Below are 24,774 nucleotides of genomic sequence, written 5' to 3'. Positions count from 1 at the left end.
AGTGAGAATACACTGTGTAGTGTCTTGTAATAGGTTATTGAGTATTGCTGTTAGACTGTAGGAATAATGAAAGAATGACACTGGTGTTGACTCAACTTTTCTCTCCAGAGGCTGCATTTTTCCTTTTCAAGGTTTTGTCTTGGTTCCGGCCAGGACAGGGTTAATTTTTGCAGTAGCCAGGGAGGCTCAGGGGAGCATGTAGCATGGGTCATGTAGCATGCCAGGCGTCATGTAGTGAGCAACCATGTGTAAATCTGCCTCCCTTCCACCCTCTGTCATCAGTATTGTTGCTGTTACTGATAATTTTCTTATCTCATCGCTGTTTCCAGTAAGTTGCTCTTATCTCACGATCTTTACCTTTTCTGCCTCCAATTCTCATCTCCATCCTGCTCCGGGGGAGGGGAGGTGAGGCAGTGGGAGAGCAGAGCATGGTTTCCTGCGGGAGAACAAAATTAGGGAATACCATTCCTAAACCAGGGCTTTGAATTCTTGGGGAAATTTGTTAAACTTCTCTGAGGAAAACAGTGTAGCTATTAGAAGTAACAGGAGCTATTTCTGCTGCCTCCTGCAGTATGAACTTGTACAAAGTAACTCTCTGTGCCTGAGCCAGCTTTGCTAAATGGGATGGTCACCACCATCTGCCAGCATGGAAGGGTTGCAAAGAGCAGCTGTCATCAGCTTCGTGTTTCTGTCCCCAGCTGCAGCTCTGTCAGCAAGGTGCTCTGATGTCAGGGGGCGGGGGAGATACACAAGCCAGGTAAGACTTGGAGGGCAGAAAAAGGGTAATAGCGGGAAGAATGATGGTCAGCACCTGGTCTGTGGACTGCCTTTCCCAGTTGGTCGCGGGCTTTTTGTGTGAAAGCTTTTGTCCTGTCCCTTAAACACCTTCTCCTGAACGAAGGATTATTGAGTTATCATCCTTTTTTATGTTTAGTTTTTTAAAAGTATCATCACTCTCAGAGCATTTAAGTGGTGCAGTTGAAGTGAAAATCCTGAAGGCTGTATTGTGTAGCAGGCACTGCACAATCAACCTGTCTCTGACCTCTTGCTGCTTGCCACACCTGGGAAGGCAGCTGGGAATCCTCTGGCCCAGGGAATCCCCCTCCATTCAGACTCTGCAGGATGTCACTGCTCAGCGGCTACTGGAGTTTAGGCCAGTGCCTCCCCTCCCCAGCATCATTAGAAGTTATATTGTACCTTCCTGTTCCTCTTCCCAATGTGATGGAAGTGTGCTGTGCTGCCCTGCATGGCTCTGTCCTGCAGCCCTGCAGGGCTGGAGCTGCAGCACTGCTTCTCATCTGATGCCATTCTGTATCTTACACTCCATTCCTTTCATGACCTCGCATTGTTACCAGTTGTGTTTGCTTTCTTGTAACCATTTTAAAGTACACAATCAAACTAACCTCCAAATGCTTTTATTCTAGATAAACCCATACAAACACCAACATATATTTGTCATTTGCACTTTTTTTAACCATTCATTTTAAACAACAGATTAACTTCTGTACAACAGGAATTACTTTACACATTAGTAAGATTTGACTTCAAACTAGATGACTGCAAAATAATGCTCTGTAAGCTAGTGTTAGAAACACGCTGTTTGCCATAGCAGTTTGCCTGTAAACATGGGAAAGTAAGTTGAAGAGAAGTTAATTTTCATTTCTGAGGATGCGATTAGAACTGTTGTGTTGCCATAATACCCATAATAGTCAGAGGTGGTTCTTTTTGTCTGTGTAACAGTAATGGCAAATTGCAGATACGGAAGGTGTGCCAATGTTTTGTGTGCTGACCCAAACCTACCAAAAGAGCCACAATCACTTAATTATACTTCACATCACTTAGTGAGATCCACTTGATGGGTTACAAAATCCCAGTATGACTTAAAAATGGTTTACTAACAGTGACGCTGTTTAGGAGGCTTGAATAAAAGGCAATAATCCTATTCCAGGCTGTAGATAAAGCTACAGGGCCTGCTTCAACACATACTTAATCTCTAGAAATCATTAAAGCTATTGTAGCAAACAAGCAGTAGTACAAATACAGAATAGGACTGATTTTCATTTCCTCATCAATATAAACACATATAGTGAAGTTCACAGGATCAGACCCACGCAAACAGATTATATTTTACAGCTTTTCAAGCAGAAATGTTGGAGTTGTTTTTTCTGCCTGTACAGAAGGTTACTGTTGAACAAAACTATCACAGTTCATTTGAATGCACTGCCAGCAAACACCTGAAGCAGAAGAGAACTAACTGGAAAGTGTAATCTGCTCCTGCCTCTCCTTCAGTATCAGTTACTGTGCTTTTTCTATTTATTTGATGCTGCTTTAAAAGGTTAGATTAAAAACAATAAAAATCAAGCCCTTATGTGCAGGTATTCCAAGCTCAAGTGCTAGTCAAGCCACAGTCCATTCTTTTAGGACAGAGGGCAAGATAGGTTAAGGTGGGTAGGGTTTTTTCCAATTAAAATTGAACTTATCAAAATACATTGTGCCAGACAGAGAACTGCTGAAAGTACTGCAACATTGTAGTGCAGTGTCCTGAACAAAGCCATACATTCCATCAAGTATAAAGTGTAAACTTAATAGCAAGTGTAAGACTTGAATTCTAAAAAAAAAAAAACCAACAAAGCCATCACAGTATGGATTGGTTGGTGGCTGCCCTCCCTGGTATGCAAGAGGAGCAACTCGTGCAATCACATGGTAGGGAGGGGGCAGACCAGCAGGACTGTGTTTTTGTGTTTGCTTTTCTTCACATTAACAGCCTGCCTTGCTTCTGCCACTGGGATTGTGCTTGGGGTCAGCTGTCTTTGTGACCAGAGCAGGCAGCATTACCACGATGTCTGAGCTCTAGAGCTCCTCCAACTCAGCACCGTGTGACCCTCTGCTGCCTGGGAACCCTGTGCAGCCAGCTCTGGCTGCTCACAGCCCCAGCACTGGCTTTCTGCAACAAACCTGGGCCATCTGTGCCATTCACAGTCCATGGCAGCTTTCCCACTGCCAAGGCAGGTGACAGCTCTTCCCTCTCCTGTGGGCCACTGTGCTACACCACTCACCTCCAGTGGTGGATCCCTCCAGAAATGTATGGAAATATATATCCTTGTCATGAATGCCTTACCTCAAATCTAAGGGCATGTGACAGGCACAGAATGTGCCTCCTGTGACCAAAGCAGAGTCCAGGCTGACAAACCATTTCAGCTCTGTAGTAGAGGGCGGGGTTGTGCTGTAGCTGTAGCAGAGCCAGAGCCATATCTGCTCCTTTGTGGCTTTTCTCAGAAGCCACTGCACCAGGCTCATCCCAGCAGCACAGCCATGCCCCTGCTTTCCAGCTGGGCCAACTTTACCCACCAGGGCAAGTGTAATGGACACCTTCTTTCCAAAATGGCCAAGCCTCAAAAAACCCCAGCCAGACTAAGGCAGTTACCCCTCCCCACCCCAACCCCAGCAAGTTTCTATCAGTGTCTCAAACACCAGTCTTCCTGTTCTTAAATATTATTAAACCAACCTTTGACCTGACCCCCCCACATGCTGGCTTTAGGTCTGTGAGGCCCTTTCACATGGATGGCAAGGCTGGCCAGGACTGTCAGCACTGATGCATGGGCTGATCATGCACCTGAGTACAGGTTTGTGCACCAAAGTGCAGCCATCGTCAGCTGCTTCACCAAATCACGTGTCCTGATACAGTGCAGTTTCAGCTGTGAAGCTGCTCACAAGTGTTTCACAGCATATTTAAGGATGGAAAGGTCAAAAATGTAAACACAGACTGATGGTGGCTAAATGCCCTTCTCCAAAAGCCCCTCTTCACCTCTTCCCCTCAGTGGTTCGCTTCACTTTGGATATGGAATTTCTAACCTAACAAAGTTAAGTCTGCCACGTGGCATTTGGCCGTTCAACCTCAGACCCACTGTGTCTGCTAAACACATTTATCCTAAATGTCACTTTGGTGCCAGGTTGTTGTTGGGGTTTTTGATGCGTTTGAGTTTTTTTGTTTTGTTTTGTTTCGGTTTTCTGGGGGTTTTTTTTGGTTTGTTTTTTTTTTTTTGGTGGTGTTTTTTTTCTGAACAGGAACTAGTGAACATTTGAAGGAAGGAAACTGCAGCTGACCCGTATTCTCACCCTCACAGTTTGCCAAGCTGCTGAAAGGATGTGGCAAAACATCAGCTTTTTCTCTTAAAAAAAAAAGAGGTAAGCAACTTGCAAGTTCACGTGGGCAACTCTGAACTTACAGTGTATTTTGCACATCTCCTATGACCTTATTTTAAAGTAAGCAAAAAGCCTACTAGATGGTATTTTTGAACCAAAGAGTTATATGTGCTCAAATACCTAAAATGCTGACTCTGCCAACATTAGGTTCACTTTCACATGCTCCTGTGTGAATATGTAACCATGCCCACATTTTATTCCCAATCGTAGATTACGTGGAATGGTCAGAGTGGAGAAGAATGTCCAAATGTTTCAAACCCTGTACATAAAGTCAGTCAAAACAGTTCTGGGAGCAGAAGCGCTAATATAAAATCCCCCACAGTGATGCTGTGAGTCAGTGCTCTGCTCAATACCATTTGCATTTTTTCTTTTCATCAAATAAGGCTTTTACTTGCTGGAGCTGTTTCTGGACTTCTTCAAACCCCCGTTCTCTCTCGAGTTTGCTGATAATCTGTTAACAATTAGCAAAAGAGAGAATAATTTTTTTAATGCTTATTTTACTTGCTGTTTTTTAAAGCCTGCTCTTCTGTACTCTAACAACTACTGACAGAAAAATGCATTGAGTGCCTGCCTATCTGTAAACATTCTTTTCTGACTTTAGCACTTTATTTTGGTAGTTTTCCCTTCAAGTCATTCTGATCACAGGATTTGCAACACTTCCATAAAAGAATGACTGAGCCAAGAAAAAAAAATCCAAAACAAACCCAACACATGCTCATCTCTCAGAGTGTGAGGCAAGGCCAGTGCTCCAGTTTTTACCCTACAGAAGATTTGCAAGTAGTATTTTATTTCTCTTCCTCTGCCCTATAAGCTGAGGGCAATAAACTGCCTCTTTTCCTCTAACTCACCCACTTGGCTCCAGCCCAGGTGATAGAATGGAGCACTACTGCTGTCTGAAATCTCTGCTGGCAATGCTACACAGGGACAGGTCTCAGTAAACAATGAAAGAGATTTAGCTGCTCCCAGTCAAAAGCCAGAGGGAAGATTTCCTTCTAAGGATGAGCTATGTTTAGCCAGTACTAGCTTCAAAAAAGCAAAAATGGGCACTAAGACTAGTAAGTACACCAAATTCTCCTGTATCATTCTTTTTAATGAGCTTAATAAAGGATGATGCCATTTTAAGTATCAGCCCAAGCTTGTTTCAAGAGGCAAAGATTTGATGCTGAATCCAGGTAATTTGAGATGTTAGAGATCAGAAGTGGTAAGCCAGCTAACAGGTGACTGAGAGCTGGATGACTACAGCAAGTGCTGGTGCTATGCTGCTGAGGATGAAAGAGAGAAAGGCCTGGTTGCTGGGAAACCCAGACAACCTGCTGGAAGCATAAGGAGGCCTTCAGGCAACACACCCCAGTGGCTCTTATCTGAGTCCCTGCACGGGCACACGCAGCCTCTGTAAAGGATGCTGAGCAAAATGCAAAGTGGAGGACAGGGATTTTCTTAGAAAGCAGCTTACAGGTAGCCTGTGACTAAGTACTTTCAGCTGAGAAAAGATTTCTTTTGTTAGTAATAGCAGGGACTGGAAACTATAGCTGCTTCTTTTTGAGAGAAAGACTATTAGAGGAGAGCATTAAGACAGTTATGATGGGAAAAGACCAGACACCTCTTGATTTAACGCTGTGTGTCCATCAAAGTGTTTGCACTGCCTGTTAAATCCAGAACCCTGGTGCTACAGTCTAATCTGATTTCTGAACCTCCTGGGAAATGGAGTGCATGCACAGGAGCTGTGACAGGCATTTGCAGAGACTCTGCAAACACAGTAAAACAAGAAGCCTCGGCTATATAGGAACTTCCTCAAAACTGCAGGGAAAATGTTATTGCTACCGTCTCTGTGCAATACAGCAGTGACAGTAAAGGTGCACTGACCTGTGGCCCCTCGGAGGGGTGGGGCTCCAGCCGCCCTGGGGCTGAGCTGCTCCAGCCCCTCACAGCTCAGCAGCAGGAGGGGCTGCCTTTGGAGTGGCACCCAGCATGTTGCACAGCAGCCCGGTCCTTGGTTACTGTGCTACCCCACATTAAGGATTCAGCTGAAATTGCAGATGTGCTTACCTCATCATAGTATTTCACTATGTATTTGTAGATTTCAAACAAGGCCACTTTCTCATTAAATTCATTTTCATGCTTCTAAAACAGACAACAGTTCTGGTCAGATACTTCTCCTTTAAAAAAACACAACTTAACATGAAAGTTAAAATGAAGTTAAAATGAAGTTGCTGCTTCTCAACCATACCTTAGATTCCTGAGCTAGAAATTCTTCAACCTCTGCAGTGGTCAATGGAGGCAGATCCCTGATGGCTTTGTAGTATGCTTTCACCTCCTTCTTGTAGAGTGGAATGTCCTTAGCATAAAGAAGTTTATTTGTTGGTGCTTCCTTAAAAGAAAAAATTTGAAGCCTTTTAACTTTTCACAGCACAGATTTCCTAAGGTTCCACCTCCACACAGTTAATTCCATCTAATTGTGTCTATGTGACTCATTTTATCTTGCTCTGGTTATATGCAAGGAACCAGCATTATGAAACAAAGATGCAAACCAGAGGCAGGATTTCACTAATAGTGTATTGTGTTACATGACAATTGCCATGTAATTATTTCTATTGACATCAGGATTGATGACTTTTTGTCCTTTTCACATATTTTTCTTTCTCACTTCCTCCTTACAGATCCCTGGACCTGAAATACTATGAAAGCTGAACCAAAGGGTGTGAGGTCAAAACCCAATTTACATACAGGATTCAGCAGTACTGCTGAAAGGAAAGTTCCCTGGCAGTGACACACCAGAGAGTCTTGTTAGATGCTGTCCTGGCAGAGGTACCCCTAAATCTCTTTGACCCCTACAGCTCCTATCTCTCAGGAGTTTGAGAGCATGGAGACTGCCAGACATGCACAGCCAAAGGGATTTTTCTTCACCCCAGGATTTCAACAACCCAGATCAGCACTAACCTATCTGGGAGCTTTAGGCTCATTTGAGGAAATAAGTGTTGATGCTTGTGATAGGAGCCAAAGCCCACCTGGAAAAATGATTTTCAGAATGTAAAAGTGGGGGCTGGTAGTTTCCTGCTTAAGCTCTGGGCAATAAATGACATAACCATGTGTTATCTTGTCACCACTGCTTCCAATGTGTGATGAAGTAATTTAAATGTTTCTTTTCTAAATGGCTAAAAGATGTTTCAAGATAAAAGCCTAAAAATCATGCAAGTAAATACATTTTAGTACTAAAAGGTCACAAAATGTTTGCTGCATTGCAAACCTTTATCATGTTTCAGCACTCCTTTTCAAATAGCTAACAGGAACTGTTGTTTCAACAATTCTGCACAGTGGATGTTAAGCACAGAAACCTAACAACCATGCTCATTTGCAGTTTTTCCATCAAGGAAGTGATGTGATTAGCTTTAATTTATGAAACTTCACTCCTAAAGTAACATATATAAGCACATTAATTGCTATTTACCTCAAACAGATGAGCAGTTGGATTAGATCACATAGGAAATTAGTCCATTTTTATATAAAATCTTTTAGGCTAAAAAGTTTCTAGTCTGTTTTTCTTGGTAGTATGAGCCTGAACAAAAGCTTCCTGCTTTGGTCCAAAGAAAAGAAAAATACCCTGGGGAAAAATGAAGTAATTTTGATCCCCAGAGTTCTGGACACTGTACTAAAGAGTTTTTGAATGTAAGATTCCTGAACTTGTTGCTCCAGCAAATAATTTTGGGAGCAGCTAATATATATGAAAGGAACTGTTTCAAACTTCAGAGGTCTTTCAGTATTCTTACAGCTTCCACTAGCTTCTTGTGTTTTCTGTGCATTGATGTGTGGCAGACAAAATTTGGACTACTTATCAAATAATGCTGATGCTTTTAAGACCTTTGTTTAAAACTATATTAAAACTTCATTAGAACTTTACAATTTCCATCTTCTGACACCTATCGTGTAAACACACTGTGCAGAACTGAACTGCAGAGAAAACAAGCAGAAGTTAACTATAAATAAGGCATTCTCATAGCTGTATCTGTCTACTGGTGAATTCTTCAGTCTCAGGAGACAGAGCAACGAGGAGTGGAAACTCAGCTTAATTAGGCCCCTGACAATTCTGCCCCCAATATCAGCAGAACCAGGATTTCATCATCTTAATCATTATCAGTTGAAAAAGACATTAGTTGAGAAAGTAGTAGAAGACTGGAGGGGGCAGCATTACCTTCCCCAGTGTCTGTTCTGCGAGAGAAAAGGCATCCATGAAGGCTTGTGCGATTACAGACAAACAGCCATCTATGTGTGAAGTCTTCTTAATATCAAAGACAAACTGTGGATTCTTCAGTATGTTCACCCAGAAGCGAAGAGGAAGACTAGACAGGAGAAAGAACAAACATCTTTAAAATCAACCACTCAAATAGCACAACTGCTTTAGAATGGTCCTTAATTGCAACTGCACTCAGGGAACAAAGCACATTCCTGGCTGCTTTTTCACGATAAAAAAGGGGTCAGGGAACAAAGGCTACAGAGCAAACACATCTGTCAGGCACCCAGCTTCAAATAATGCTCTCAATCTGTTGCTACTTCTTTCAGAGTGTGAAGTTGGTGTGCAGACTGCACAGACCTGGAAGCCCTGGTGGTTTGTGTTGTATTAAATCAATACACTAAAGCTGCTGTTATTCACAAAGCCAAACCACATCTTATTCCCAGATACGCCAAAATCTTACTGTTCTGATCACACCTGACATGGTTTCATTTTTGCAATTATGTTTTCAGAAAGCACACGCACCCCTGCATATATCCTGTGGGCATACCTGTTGGTTTTCCATATGTGGACCACATCAGGATCAGTAATTTTTTTGGCCTCAGCCTGGGCATCCAAAAAGTCAAAAAAGTACTTGATGGCAACAGGTGCTTTATTGTTGGGTAAACTCCAAATGCTTCTGAAGAGCTTCTCAACAACTGAATGAATTGCCACCTGAAAAGCAACAAAGTAAATATTTTGTTACTATGACACAAGCAAAGAATAGGATGTTTTACCTCGGAGAGATGTGTGTGCCCCAAGAAAACCACACACAAAAATACACTATCCCTGTGGCAAACATCAAGCCCATAGGTTATTGGCAAACAAGACAGTAACAAAAATGAAACTACAATACATCACACACATTCTTCCATATATCACATGTCCTCTTGCGCTGCTTACAGGAGAATCATCGCGAACTCTGTGATAAATCACAGATGGGAAGAACTACTTGGTCTAATAAAGATAACATCAGCTTTTGGGATACTGTTGCTACTGTTGCTAAAAGCATTTGGAATTTGTAACTGGAATTAAGAGGGAGGTGAGAAAAAAGCAGTTTAGCCGGTTTCCTAGGGCACTGGTCTTCCAGGTGCCATCTGTGACACATGCTCAACACATGTGCTCATCAACACTTCACAGCCAAGTGGCTCTGGCACTTGATCTAATTCTAGGATAACAGTTTTGGGTGCTATAAGACACTAATGTTAGAGAGAAGAACTGAAATCTGGGTATTTCTGATACATAAGTGAAGATATTTGGTTCACTAAAGGAAGGCTTTGGTTGCTGCTGGACTCACTGACATAATCACAGAGTATTTATAAGTAGAGGCAAACAAAGCAAAACACTGTTTTGTGCTTTATTTCTTCACATCTGTTCTGATGCTCTGTTCAGCCCAATCTTCTCTTGACAAGAAGGATTTAATCATATCCTAGGGCCTTGATGAATACTGGCCAGTTCATTTCATGTGGTAAACTCTGTGATTGTGTCTGTGTGCATGTATGGGAGAGAGGGGAGCAGAGAAAGAGATGGCGAGATGCAATTTCCTTTAGTGCACAGCCTATCATGAGAGGAATTTCACAGCAAAGAATATCACAGTTCTGTTGTTCAAGGCAGCAGCCTACTTTGGAGAAGGAGATGATTAATTTAAAGCCCTTTAAAAGGCCTGTTTCTAAAAAGCCTGATCTTCTGTACCTCAGTCTTTCACCATAAGACATTACTGGTTTACTCCAGCATTTCCTGAGGGCTCATGTTAGTTTTCACAGGTAATAAGAAATGACCAGTCTTCACTCTCACTTTGGGGACTGTCCCAAATTACTTCAGATGCTATCAACACCCTAATTAAATAATGATTGATAGATTTTTAAATGCAAGAAGCCTATAATGATCATCCCTTCAGGCCTCTTGCACAGCTCAGTATTGTGCACCCATTAATATTTTATGCAATATGCTGCTGCAGAGAGTCTTCTAACCATTTTGAGTAAGTCAGAAACAAGATGATGTTACCGGAGGGAGTGAGCAGGACGTATTCCTAAGCAATGCACATCGTATAAATTAGGTACTTGTATTATAAATCCTAAGGACTTTGCTTCTAAAATTAATCTAGTTATGTTGAATGCCTAATCTGAAACCGTAACAGATTATTTCATTTTGTGGGCAGTATCTTGTGAAACTCAGGCTTCAGAAGTCATCTCTAAGCTGGGCAAACTCTAGAGCAGAGTGAGGAGATTGTTGATTGAAAGCTGTCATTCCAGAGGTTGAAAGCTGCCATTCTCACTCTATGGAACTCTGTGGTAAGATTCACTTTCCACAGGCTAAGTAACAACCTTTTTTCTTTAACCTGAGAAGAAGATTGTGCTTACTAAGGAGAGACTATGTGTAATCAGACAATTTTAGAGCTCTAGTATTATAAAAACTGAAATGTGTCTGTCTTTGCAAATGGTCATACCCCATAGTTAGCACAGTGATTTTTATATGCTACCTTTTCATTTAACATTTGGTTTATACACAGAAAGTCTGCACTACTTATGGTTTTGTTTGTATTCCTGTTCTGCCAAACTATCCAAGCCAACATCAGCCCTCCCCCAAAAAAAGCCTTTGCATTTACCTTGGTTGACAGAAGTTTTGTGAGATACATTTCTTTCACTTTGAATTTTTGCTTTCCTTTGTGACCTCCTCCCTTTGCATCTTTGTTTGCTTCCGAGTCTGGTAAAATCTATCACGAAGAGATTAGAGAGATTACACAGATCCAAATACAGCTCAGTATTAAATCTACCACTTAGCAGTGGAATGATTCAACTCACCAAATGACAGTGTTCATCTGAGTAGTCCACATCTAAACAACAAAAGCAGAGAGCCATTAATGAAACACACAGCTACAAGCTTGTGAGTTCTGCTGGGCTTTGGGCCGTGGAGCAGGGTGCATCCAAAGTGCCAAGCAAGCAGAGACAGTGTTATCCTTTCCTGCCTGCAGTGTGGGGGAAGCCTCTGAGAAATGCACAGGCTCTGTGCACATCCCTCGTGCCAACCTGTAGCTTGGACCACCAAGCTACAGCATCCTGTCTGTTGCTGGGGTAAGCTGGCAGCAATCACAGCTTCTCTGAAAGGAGGACATGATGAGATGATTACAGTGTTTAAGTCTCTAAGTGCTGAGTGCAGGTGGGCTGAGGTCAGGCTTGAACACAATGGCTGGGAACAGACACCTCAGTTTTGCTGAGGGAGAGGCTGCCCCGGTGAGATGCACATGTCTCTCCTAACTTTGATGATAAGGCAACATATGTTAGGAGTGTGTTTTTTCACAGGGGCTTCAGAAAGTTCTACCCTCATCCACCAGCTTGATCAACTTGCATCACAGGGCTAGGTGAGATGAACTGGCCCCCTGTAAGCACTCTTTACCTCCTGACACGCTGTTCAGACAGCAAAATCAAAGCTTTCAGAAACACACTCAAGAGAATAAGGAAAATTAGCAAACAGTGGGGGTTTTATCTTTCGTGTTTCTGGACAGTGCAGCACTATGTCTGTGATGCACAGCTCTGGGCACCAGGGAGATAGAGTTGTTCCCTCTCTTTGTGTCACCTGGGCTTACTTGTTCTGCTTTCCTGTCTATGAGCCTGTAATCTAAGCAATCATTTGCTGAGGACTGTAAGCCCTTCTGTTCTTCTTTCCTTTACCTTCTTTCTTCCTTTTAGGCCCACTGTGCCTGCCAGAGGCCCAGAGCCAGGACTCTTCATTTGGCTCAACTATATCAAAGTACCAATTTCTCTGACCTCCTACTGACCAAGATACACTCTGTCAGAGCTCAGTTCTCTGCATTCCCAACCATTCTGCACAAAAGTTTAAATGGGTCACAGTGAGTTTGTTACCTGATCGGGTATTTGCCTTCTTTTTGAAGACTTTTATGGTTGCTCCATTTGAAATCTGAAAGAAAAAATAAACATGTCATGCACAAAAGTGCTTAGAATTCCCAAAAGCCTCAGTTTCATTTCCTCTGCTCTTCAGCCCATGGCAGTGCAGGACAGCCCAGCCTGCTTTGTTCTCACCACAGTGTGCACAGCCTTTAGCAGCAGCCAGGGCTGGGCTTTCATGCATGAACAGTAGCTGCACCTTGTCAGCATCACCCAGCCAAGTGGGAAGACACCTCTTCCAGTAAAGCCTTGAAGACCTTTCCCTTCCTTTGATTTTTTTGGTTCAGCCCATATGTGGATACTTTAATTTTCATGTATTGCTCTGTGCTGCTTCTTGCATCCATTTTTATATAGATTCCTCAGGTTAGATTCTCTGCATCCTGTGCAACAGAATCTTACGGGAAGGTTAGGTAGAGAGGTGCACACAAAGGTGAATTCTCTTCTGGTCCCCTTTCTTTCAGATCAGTCTCTTCTACCCATGTGGAGGGGCCATTCTGAGGGTTTAGCCTGGTGCTCCCAAGAACTATTTCCAAACTGAGCAAAATATTTATACACCATAAGATCAAGATCTGTATCTTATAATCTTGGGATTTCTAGGAAAAATCTACCTCCTCCTTCCCTCAATTTACAGTGTTGCCAGGATGTTACACATTATCTTTAAAACAAACTGGCAAGCCATGCTTTTATTGTCAAAGAGTAACTAAAAAATGGCTCCCACTGAGAACTACACCACTGCTCTGCTATCAAATGTTGAGTCTTGCCAAATGCTAGTGTACTTGCCTCTATAATTACAAAAACAACCGGCCAGTTCTAGGAAGGGCTCTCTGCCAAAATAATTTAAGTGTTTTTTAAACCTTGGCAGCCAGCCTGGTGTGAGAAACCAGTTTAAACATTAAGATACTCTATCAAAAGCTGTGTCTTGTGCCAAAAAAAATCTGCACTTACATTTGCTCCTGGAAAGTAAATGCAATCTATTTTTATTTTTTTTTTGCAGAGATTCTATCTATCATACAGACTTTCAGAACTATTTTAGATAGCACAGAACCCTTGAAAACCACACTACAAATAGGAACATGCTCTAAGGCTGGCTTGTAAGGGGATACCAACACCCAGACAGTCCTCCTACTTGGCCCTGAAGACAGATAAACAGGGCTACCCAGCAGCTTACCCCCTCCTGGAGCAACGTGGGTAACATGCTGCCTCCATTCCCTTCCCAAGAAGTAGGAGGGCAGCTCAGTGCTGAAATGCATTGACTTCTGTCCTCAGGGAGATGAGCAGAGCTCACAGGGAGAACTGTGCTTCCCTCCAGGAATCTGAGACATTGCTGCAGAGCAGCCATGACCAAAGCCCACACTCCAGGTTTTATTCATGGGACAAATTATGCTTTTAGCAGTGAGTAGACTATGTTTTCCCTTCATCATTACTGCATCAGCCATACTTACTATTTCTTACAGTATGATCCAATTAAAAAAAATCAATTTAAAAAAACCCCTTCTTTTTGCATCTTTCTGTCTAAATAACTTTTTGTGGTGGGCTGCTCCCATGGACACCTGAAAAAATTTTTGCTTTGTCAGTTGCATTATTGAGGGGGACAAACAGGGAGAAGAGAGATCTCTTCCAATCCAGACAACATGGAATACAGATACTTTGCAAAACAGAAGACATGGTAGTGTGGCTCTATGCCTCTTGTTCCCCAGGCCTCCTGTCCTCACTGAAATCCAGTCCTTGCCAGTGAGCTCCCAGGGCCACATTCAGTTTTGCTTGATGGGGCTCTGCCTGCTCCTAGAACGTGTGATAGTCTTAACAGTTGAGAAACTGGAGATCTGTGACTGGATGACTGGACAGCAGATCTGAAAGTGACTGTCCAGCTCCCTTCTTGTGTGGGGAATAGGATGTCAAGACAATTAGTAGCTTTCTTGTCATGGCTTGTGGTTATTCTCATGGAAGTGATAGTACAGACCTCATAAATAAACATATCTATAAACCTCCTAGGAGCCAAAAAATTACAGCAAAATAGCACACAGGCCAGAGGCATAAGAGAGGCTAACAGTTTAGTGAATTTTTTTATCTTCACAAACACTACATAAAGATGCAAATATACCATTCTTGCATATTTTAAAAATCAGTGTAGAAACTAAACCTACTTTTTCAAGATTGATTGGTGACTCTGGGACCTTCACAACACAACTCTCATGCTCCAGTGTCTTTAAAAGGTTTGATGGTAAATTCCCAATTTCAAACATCTGGTTACTTTCTAGCATTTAATGCTGGTAAACAAAAATTCAGGCTTGCCACAAAACTTGAGGCACTGCTGAAATGTAAGTTGGAATTTCTCAGGCAATGTTACTGTCCTCATAGAGTGTATGCAATGTTCATTTTTCTTGCTATCTAGACACTTTTACATTCCTTTTTGCATCAATATGCATACAAGAAAATAAACTAGATATGCTAATGGCTAATACTTGCCACTAAGCCACTGCCTAAAATGCCACTGAGCTTTTGCCTAAAATGTACATTATATTGTCAGTGTCAGAAAATGTGAACTAAAATATGGAAGAGACATGCAGTACAATTTCCACAAGGCAGCTGCTAAGCTATAATTAGTGTAGTTACAGCTTTGCAAAAACAACTGTGCCTCCTACCTAACTTGCATCTGCAAGAAACCCTTGCCTCCAGAAACCTCAGACAAAACAAGGGCTGGGACAAAGATACCCAGGGATGACAGAGACCGATGGAGCAGGTTTACTTGCCATGAGGTCTGACACCCATGAGCCACAGCATGCCATGAGCTCCAGATGTAGAGAAGGTTGCTGGGAAAAGCAGGGAGCACCTGCAATAGCTGCCTGTGGTAAAGAGGGCAGGTACTGCTGCATTAGACAGAAGTTCAAACACCTAATCTAATTCAAATCTACACTGACCTGTGCTGCACAGGCTCAAGCTGCAACACCACAACGTCCTAATTTGTACAAAATCTCTACAAGTGGAGTGGAGGAGCTCACACATTCATCTATAGACAAGATTCAAGACAGGCACAGGAAAAGCCACTGGATGGTCACTCAGGACATTTGGGTTCGATGCTGAACCCCTGTGAAGTAAGGAGAGCAACAAATGCCTACAGAAATCTGTAAAGTGACTCCAAATGAGCTTGCTTCAGATCTAAGCAGCCTTGTTCTCTGTCCAGGATACAAAGTCCTTGTTTCTCCATGGATAGCACAGTAGTTTCTCATGCAGACAGCAACAGGTTCTGTGTTGGCTCAGGTTCCTCAGCACCATACTGCAATGCACAGCACAGACCTATGGCAGCAAAAATCTATGAACTTGTTAAGAGCCAGACATTCAAATTCATTGAGGCATGAGGAAAGATCTGTAAAAGCACTCAGCATAATAACCTCCATTTCCAGAATCTATCTGTAAGCATCAAATGTGAACTTCCATATCACCTGAGGCCAATCACCTGCTGCACATTTTCCTCCAACATCTCACTCTCTATTTTGACTGGTGCCACTGAAAACTCCTCAGAGAGGAAATGCTGCTTGCTACACTTTCACAGTGTGCTACACCCAGGAGGGCTCTGCCACCAGTTGCAGTTTTGTGTGTTGTTGCAGTGATGGACAGATTATTGCAGCATTGCAAACAACTTCTTTACAGGGGCAACTGGAAGCAGAGGGGAAGACATGGTACAAGTGCCAACAGCAGATGGAAGCAGAAACACAGAGAGAAAAAGGCATGGAGACTGACATAGGAAGTATCAAAAAAGAGGGAGAAAAGCCATCAATCCTTTTTATTCTGACTTGCAATGAGATTTCAGAAGTATCTGCCTGTTCAGATAATCAAAATATGAGGTAGGATGAGGTAAACAGTTGCTCATGGTGCAACAAAAACTCAACAGCAGAGACTCAAAAAGACCCAAGACAATGTTTGTAGCTGGAAATCAGATTCTGTTTTAAATGAAATGTTTGATAGAAGTAACAGTTTACCTGGTATGTTTGAACCAAGCAACCCTACAACAAAGAAAACTCTGAAAAGTAACAAAAAACATGACTCATTGGCAAGAATTTTGTGTGCCACATAATTCTTTCCTTCTGCTGATGATGCTCAGCTATGACTTCAAGCTGTGCAGATCACATTTGAGAGCTGTGGAGAAACACCTTCTCAACTCATTGGTCTAGCTTCTGTGCTTACCTCATAATGGCCGATGGTATTTAGCTTCCTTATTCCATCATCCATCACCTCTGAGGAACCATCAATATCTAACAATTCTCTTTGCTGCTCCTCAGACACAAGTTCTGCAGTATGACAGCAACAGAAAACAATTACACCCCAATGGCATTCTCACCGTACTGATATTTGTAACGAAAAACAACACCCAACTATTTTTGGACCAATGACTCCCAACTGAGCTGCTTCTCTCTATCCTTGTGCTAGGTCACATGAAAGTGGTTTTGCACTCCCACACTTCTGATTCCTTTTCTGGGGTGACAGCCTGGGTGGCTTCCCTTTCAGCAGGTTTTGGTGCTTCACTCTGTGTTGGTCAAGGCAGAGTTTTTGGAGGTACCTTCACCTAATCACTATTCTGCTGCACAAGTGTGTCCTGCTGTTAAGGTTACATTGGGACTAGAAGAAAGGTTCCACAAGCCACTTCTAAAAGATCTAAAAAATGAGCTGTACAAGACTGACATAGTACTTGTGAAGGGAGGTCAGGCACTTATGAAGGATATACACATCTAGACATCAGATATGAAAGTAAATTATGAGCACTTGCCAACACAGAGTCTGAGATGGTGAGGAAGTATCGACATCTTAGGAAGCAAGTCCAGGAGGTGACAAATGCCAACAATACAGAGTTAGTTAGGTTTCCCACCAGGGTATGTGGGAAGTGGTAAGGTGGTGGTAGCTACAGACCTTGGGCTCTTGAAAACCCACCAAGGAAAGGTGGTTTGACTCATCTGTTGGAACAGCCTTATTTACATCTGTAGATATTGTAGGTGATTTTGTGAGTCACAGGCAAACTATTATATAAACCTAATCTGACTATAAATAAGATTTATTTGAAGGCTCTCCTGATCAAGGGCTATGTAGGTCTGTAGGAAGGAAGGAAGGGAGGTAGGAGGAATAGTAGATAGGGACTAAAATACTTGATAATCATGGTATTTCATCTTATCCACTGACAAAATGTAACAACCAGCTGTACTTAGGTGGACAGGCCAGCCATCTTACTTACCCCAGAAAAGGAATAGAGAAATTATAGATGCATAATAAATAACATCATTGTTAATTGCAATGCTGAAGTCCTTGCAGAAGAGAAGCAGATACAGCTTCAGTGTTCTAACTGGCAACATAAATAAATCTAGTGCCTGCCTTGAAATTCCACACAAAAGCTACGTTCTGTCTGAACTCTGAAAAGAATCAAAGCCAAACATAAGCATTCCTAACAAGAAAACTCCACAACAGACCAGTTAACTCCATGAAAATACAACACAGTGACACTCTTACCAAGACCAATTTCATCCAGCTGAAGGCCATAGAGAAAGCCATTCTTATTAAAGAAAGCCTGAAGGCTCTTCTCCTTGGCTTGGCCTATGGTGTCACAGTCCAGAACATTAACTTGAATAGTTTGACAGGCATCTCCACTCTCGTTTTCTGGGACTTTTTCAAAGATAATGTTCACCGTCTGGGGAAAGAAATACAAATTATTCTGACTTACAGGGAACACCTGGCATAGGAAACCTACAAACTCCTGACAGATTTTCAGCACCCAAGAGATTTTCAGCATATTTATTATTAAAGTTGTTTCAAATAAAGATTATTTGAAGGAGTTACACAAAGAAGAATTTAGAATTCTTCCTGTTCATAGAATGAAAAATAGATATATATAGTTACATATTTCCAAGAGTATGTTTTGTCTTTTGCTTTTATGCAAATGTATTTCAGTGAATTACCAAAAAACAAGAGACAAGGAAGAATTATAATGCATGTTCTAAAAAAGCAGATCTTTTATGTAAAATGAATGCCTTAACAGCAAAACTGTAAGCAACAAGAGATCTGCTAAGGTTGCTGAGTAAGCAGTCACGGTAAGCATGATTGATTCTGAGTGGATAGAAGGCAGAGTTAAAATAAGTATTTATACCAGCAGATTATGCTCAGTGCCTTACATCACACAGAAGGTAACCTCCCCTGGAGGTGTCAAGCATCTGTCTGCGTACAGCCCTGTCTCTGGAGGCAGCACAGACAGGGCCACCACAGAAGCAGCGAAAAGAGAGAGCACATTGCAGCAGATAGAATCCAAAGTGGTACAGATCTGCACAGAAAAGTGCATTGTGTTCTATTCATTGTTATTTCAGCTCAAACACCCATGTCTGGTTACAGCATCCCTGCCCTTCAGCTCACAGCTACTCCTGGGTGGGACACAACTCCTCTGCTAGGCTGCACCTGACTGAGTAGGGGCTGGAGGGAGGTGCCAGTGACACTGACTGACCATCTCCAGGGAATGTTTTTTTTTGTCAGGTCATATTTCCGATCAAGTCAGGCAGATTAACTGCTAGAAGGCAGGGAATAAGGGATGAGCACAGAATTGCTAAGTTATAATTGTAATTGCCAAGCAATAACATCAAAAATTTCCAGTGCCATGGCCTGCTCTGTGCAGTGAAATTGTTGTCCAGCTACATGGACACAGATGTTCTGCTAGAGATGTCTTGGGACAGAACTAAAACAATTGTTTTAGGTGCCAGCACTTGACTGCAAGTGGCATAGGAAAATAAATGCACTCAAACCATTCTGGCTGCTGAACGATTCTGGTATAACATTTATCTTCTGACTGAAATGAGAAGACTCCATATGTGACTCTGAGAAGGACTGCAAATTAAAACAAGAAGTAAACAATTTTCTTTTCTCTGCTGTCACGTGAAGGAAAGAATTTCTGTCCAGGTTGTTGCAGGGACAACTTTTCTATCTTCTCATAAAAATGGATAGTTATTAACAGTTGTAGAATAGTATTTTCTGTTTATTACCCAGCAAGAGTGGAAATTACAGCATCCTACTGGTGAAAAAAAGTAATCCAATGCAACAAAAATTAACTTTACTATCTCTACAGAAGCAAAAGGACTATTAAAAACAGAGTTGCAAAACTATTAAGATTATGATTTAAGAAAGACTAGGATGTAACTGAAGTAACAGGGAACAACTTAATCAGGACACTGAGATGTTTAATTGTGAGGAAAATAAGTCCATGGAAAGGACAGATGGAACAAGAAACAAGGACATGTGGGAATTGCAGAAGGAGAAGAAGGAGAACTGGACACCATGCCTCAGGTTGGGACTTCATGCAGAAAATTAGTAAAAAATATATTGGCACAGCAATGAGTGAGTCATGCTTGGTTAGGCCCACAGACCAACTGTACAGACAGCAGCCCTGTCCTTGACTCTAACTGCCCTGAAGTCATGGTCTTGTAGGATTAAAATGTGGACAGGGACTAACTGTATTTTGTCCTTGGAAGATTCATTTTAATCAGTCTTTGCCCCTTTTAGTCTCTGAACTGATTTTTCTGAAGTAGCTCCTTGCACGTTAAATGATGTTGATTTAGCTCTATGTCCTTGGAAGCATTGCTTCTTTCAGATGATCCTTTCCTTCTAACATTACTCCTACACTGCAATATTCACGTTCCTGCTCCTGCTTCATTTTCCACTCCTTTTAGACCATCAAGAGGAACTGTCTAACTCTCTTCCTCCTTTCCTTTTCAGCACATACTTTCACACAGGCTGCACAGGAATGTGCAGCCTCTTCTTTAGCACATGAGAGCCCTCCCATTCCTGCTCCACTCACTGTAGGATGATAGGACTGTGAAAAGAGAGTAGTCATCCTTCATGCAGGTAGAATACAAGTCATGTATGGGGTCCTTAAGTGAAAGTATCCACAGTGTGAGGATAATAGGAATGCTTTATAACTCCAAGAAGTGGTGAGGTGGGAAAGAATATTCAAACACGTGAAAGTTTCTAAGCCATGAGAGCCAGATGGTTTTGCTGATATAATTTCCTGCAGAAGTTAATCTTAAGCAATAAAGCAATTGATGGGGAGCTAGGAAAGCCAAACATTATTAAGTTGTCCCTCTGCAGCTGAAGTTTTCATAAATCAGATTCAACCTGTCATACAGCACAGTCCCTGGCTTTAGAAACCATTAATCAGAAGCTGACAGTCACAATCACTATACTTAGACACATAGAGTAGAAGTAGAAGTTATTGTAAAATTAAGAAAGCCCTTTTATTATCAGATCTGGAGGTCAGAAAATATACAAGAAATCACAGGAGGGCATGTGAAAGTCAAAAGAAAATATCATCAAGCCTTTTTCTAAGCTCTCTCACTTTGCAGAGGAAACAAAAATACTATTAATTTAAGGAAAGGTTCAGGAGAAAATCATAGAACCTGGTTCAAGCTAATAACAGTTAGAGATGAGACTTCACACACTAGAAATTATGACAGCATGACAGACACAGTACTCTTCAGAAAAGCTTTAACACGGGTTGCAAGAATTTTTAAAGGCTACTTAAGGAGAAGGTGGCACCTGCAACTACTTGTATAGGACTTAGCTTGGAACCTAGCTACAAGACAGGAACAAACCTAAAAAAATGTATTTTCACCCATGCAGTCACAGAAATAATGACATTTGAAGACAGTGTTTGCAGATGGCTTTTCAGATTTGTAGTTTCCTTGAAAATTAATTTCACACAATGAATTATTTAGCAGAGCTATTAATAACCATAGCAGATAATAAATGAGATGTGGTTTAATAAAGCAATGTGATAATATCATATTTTCTTAGAAATAAAGAAAAATAATCTGGGCTATTCAAAGACTCTTATTCATTACCCTATGCATCAGCTATGCATCTGAACAAATCTTATTTCCATTTATCAGACAGATGAGAAAACACCCTAAAAATCCCTCCTTTGATTGGTGAAAGTAGGCGATTTATGTAAAGAGTCAGTACCAGGATGTACCACATAACAAAACTGCCTTAAAACTACTCCCATCTCCCAGACTATGAAATACAATCAACAGGAAAATTCAGATTGATTGTATGATCCTTCTGTAGCAGCCAGAACAGCCACCTGTGAAGAGTATTATGGAACAGCTATAGAAGAGTTAACCAATTGGCACAGAAAATGGTGCACAAGTTAAATTTAGGCTAGATGGGCACTACACAAAGGAAGAGTTGTGCTGTTGATGCTGCCATATATGACACTCAATCTGTCTCTAATCCAGAGGACTCTCCTGTAGCCAATATCTGCACTGCTCACTTTGTAGTGAGGGTTGCTGTGTTCTTTTCTGCTGACAAAAATCCCCTTATGTCACATGCTTTTAATAGTTTCCTTATCTCTCACAAAGTGTGACTAATAATACCACAACCATGATGTCTTATTAGGAAATTGGTTTCCTTGTCTCTGCTTTACTCCCTTACATCCCACCCACCTTTTTTTAACACCTCTCTTTTAACTCATAAAACAGTTGAACACTTTAAACAACCTTCCACTACGTGGCTTTGCTTCACTTTTGACAAATGGCAGTTGGCTGAACACGTGAATTAGATAATTTCTTCTCATCTAAAAATGCAAACACATTTCAGCAAAGCACAGAACAGCCCAAATGCCTTTTTTAAAATAAGCAGTGACTACTCAAAGGAATGCTGGAGCACTAAGTACAATGTAAGGAGTGTCCTCTGGTTTCCCACAGGAGATACACCACTGGGAACATCTCACATTCCAGGCTGGCATTTTCTATTCAAAATGAAACCCTTCAGTGAAACACTAGCTCTCAGCTGTGGAGCGCACTCCTTCATCAGTCATTGAACAAATTATCCGCCGAGGGGTGCAGCTGCTTGTCTGCCTGGGAGAGAGCAGGCTTGCTTCCTCAGCCTGAGAAAAGGATCCATGACACATCCAAGTCTCTTTTAAGGCAGCTTTATTTTTCAGTACTAAAATATAAGTACAGCATTAAAGAGCACAGCTTCTCAGCCCATACTTGACCAGTGCTTTTAGAAGCATCTTTCCTTCAGTTCCTCCACTTGAGTATGTACTTCAGCAGCCTATCTCTGTTCAATGCCTCACCCTTTCTAGCAGCCAGGGTTAACAGTAGGGTGATCCAAGGTCTATGGCCTTTTAAAAAAAGGCATGGGGCCCTGCCAGGGAACAGCTCTAATGCAATTCAAACACAACACATTTCTAAGTTCTCTTTTTTTTAATGGTTACAAATGGCCTGAATGTTAAAAAACCTCTCCTGATCTGTGGAACTTGCCCTGATTTTTAGAAGCCTGTCTGCATCCTGCTTTTACTGGTTTGGAACTGAACTCCCAATCCTGAAAGGAGAGATTCTTATGCAGAGCACCTACACCCTTGTTTGTACCCTGTTATTGATTTGAGAATTGAACTCCCTACCAGATATATCCCTGTATCTTCACGTGCCAACACAGCTTAAAAAAATCTGGACACCAAATGTCTGCAGATTTGCTTCACCATCTCTATAACCCTCTTTTTGGCTGTATTTTTTTTTTTTTTATGCTTTGCTCTGGAGAGGTAGATTTTAATGTACTGCTATTGTAGGGCTGGGGAAAGGGGAAAACCAAAATACCAACAAAATACTGCAAGACCCAGAATGTAACTGCAGTGAGCAGCTATACAAGTGCACTTGAAAACTCAGATCAGAATTTATTCCATTTAGAAAACAAAACCTGCAATCCTTTAGGCAGAAATATTCTTCCACAGTAAGGAGAAAACACTTGGTTCCCAGTCTGTAAGCTTACAGGTCCTGCACGTCAATGTAGTGCATCTGAAGTGGTGTTAGTGAGAGAAGAAAACTGACTACTTTCTCTTTAGCCTCCTGTTAAATGCTATTTTTGAAAGGAGAATGTGCACAGCTGGCTTGTTTCCCCAGCCCAGAAAGCCTCCACCTAAGTCTCTTCACAGCACAGTTTCAGCTTCCAGTGTAAATCTCAGATAAACCACCAAACAAAACTGTTTCCCAGTCCAGGCAGAACTACAGTCCTTGAATTTCATCACTGCAATTTTATTGCAGTAGTCCTCTCTCCTTTTGTGATGGCTTTAAAGGAAACATTTAGGAGGTTTTAAAGGGAACATTCAGCACTTCTCATCTAAGCCCAAAGAACACTGCACCTAAACGGGAAAGCTGATCTATATTAACCCTATAGCTGCATCATTATCTCCTATTCAAAAGCAGGAATACAAAGTACAAAGGCAGAAAACAAGTTTCAAGAAGGGCTGTAGGCTCTCATTTCCTCATCCATCTGCAGAGTGCTCCCCAGCAGAGCAAGTCCTTCAGAGCACTTACCTTTTCTCCACTGCAGCCGGACCACAAGACCCTATCAGTGACTGTGTGCATAGAAGTAGCTCTAGAAAAAGCATTTAAGGTTCTTCAGCAGCTTCAGAGTCAGCTATACCCCCCAAGGGGCTCTCAATTTGAATGTGTGCAGTCTGCTAGTAACAGGCATAGTGAGCTTGCTTGAAAATGCTCTGCATCACCACTGCGTGTTGCATCCTATGGATACATACAGCAATACAATTGTATCCTATGGATACACACAGCAATAGAATTAAATTTATTCAAATACATGCCAGAATGCAGCACGCAAACAAGGAAACCAAAGATCTTGGATTATGTATTCGATTTTTAGCCACAAACTTCCTTTCCAAAGGCACTCTCTGGTAACTTAGCTTGAAGTACCTTCAAATGCAGCCTCTAACAACAGCTTTGTAATAAGAAGATTTGACTACTGGTTGAAAGTTTGAAACTTTCATTAGAAAATGACAATTCATAAATGACTCACAGAAATGTTGCCATTTCAGTGAGCTTCCTATGTGGCCAATGAGAAAGTCCAATGGACTGCTGGCCACCCAAATTTTCCAGGGTCGTGTAGTGTACTCCAGTATACGGCATTTCAGCACCTCCAAGTTCCTGCTTCAAAACAGAAGTCAAGCAGACCTGGAAACTTCAGCCCTACCAGAGACTTAGCACATGGGCTCTGAAAAGGACTGAAAGGGCAGCACTTGAACTGTCCTTGCTGTGGCCATTGCTGCCCGCCAGTTTCTGCTCACAAGGTATGAAGACCGCTGTTCAGCAGCACTTCTCACACTCCTCGTTATGTCACATAACTCTGACTGGAAGCCAGGAGTTAAGAAGCAAGGAAGCTACAAAAATAACTGAAAATACACATTTTATAGTACTCAGATCTAAAATCACTTGGAAACTCTGGAGCAGAAGAGTGCTCTGGTTATTCTGAAAACCCTTTTCAGACTGCCTAACCTAAAAGCCACAATTTTTACATGCTCCAAAGTGCAATAATCCTGCTATCCCTTCTCATATCAGTGTCACAATGACAATCAGTAATGAAACTCCAGCT

At 41.8% G+C, this 24,774-nt stretch overlaps 1 protein-coding gene across 2 annotated transcripts in view; it reads right to left on the bottom strand.

Moving 5' to 3' along the window:
- Positions 1 to 1,399: 1,399 nt before the first annotated feature.
- The window catches only part of PLXNC1 (plexin C1), a 70,671-nt gene continuing 47,296 nt past the window's right edge, over positions 1,400 to 24,774 (bottom strand). The window contains exons 22-31 of one of the 2 annotated variants that reach the window (XM_030261398.4): positions 17,863 to 18,040; positions 16,552 to 16,655; positions 12,328 to 12,382; positions 11,269 to 11,300; positions 11,073 to 11,180; positions 8,979 to 9,142; positions 8,390 to 8,537; positions 6,431 to 6,571; positions 6,250 to 6,324; positions 1,400 to 4,654 (exon numbers count right to left, since the gene is read on the bottom strand). In XM_030261398.4, coding sequence (XP_030117258.4) covers positions 4,550 to 4,654; positions 6,250 to 6,324; positions 6,431 to 6,571; positions 8,390 to 8,537; positions 8,979 to 9,142; positions 11,073 to 11,180; positions 11,269 to 11,300; positions 12,328 to 12,382; positions 16,552 to 16,655; positions 17,863 to 18,040 — 1,110 coding nt within the window. In that variant the 3' untranslated portion in view covers positions 1,400 to 4,549. The remainder of the gene's footprint in view (positions 4,655 to 6,249; positions 6,325 to 6,430; positions 6,572 to 8,389; positions 8,538 to 8,978; positions 9,143 to 11,072; positions 11,181 to 11,268; positions 11,301 to 12,327; positions 12,383 to 16,551; positions 16,656 to 17,862; positions 18,041 to 24,774) is intronic. The other variant, XM_072923215.1, reaches the window with a different exon arrangement.

This window comes from Taeniopygia guttata, chromosome 1A (assembly GCF_048771995.1).
Source record: "Taeniopygia guttata chromosome 1A, bTaeGut7.mat, whole genome shotgun sequence".
Lineage (NCBI taxonomy): Eukaryota > Metazoa > Chordata > Aves > Passeriformes > Estrildidae > Taeniopygia > Taeniopygia guttata.
This window is presented reverse-complemented; position numbering and strand designations above follow the sequence as displayed.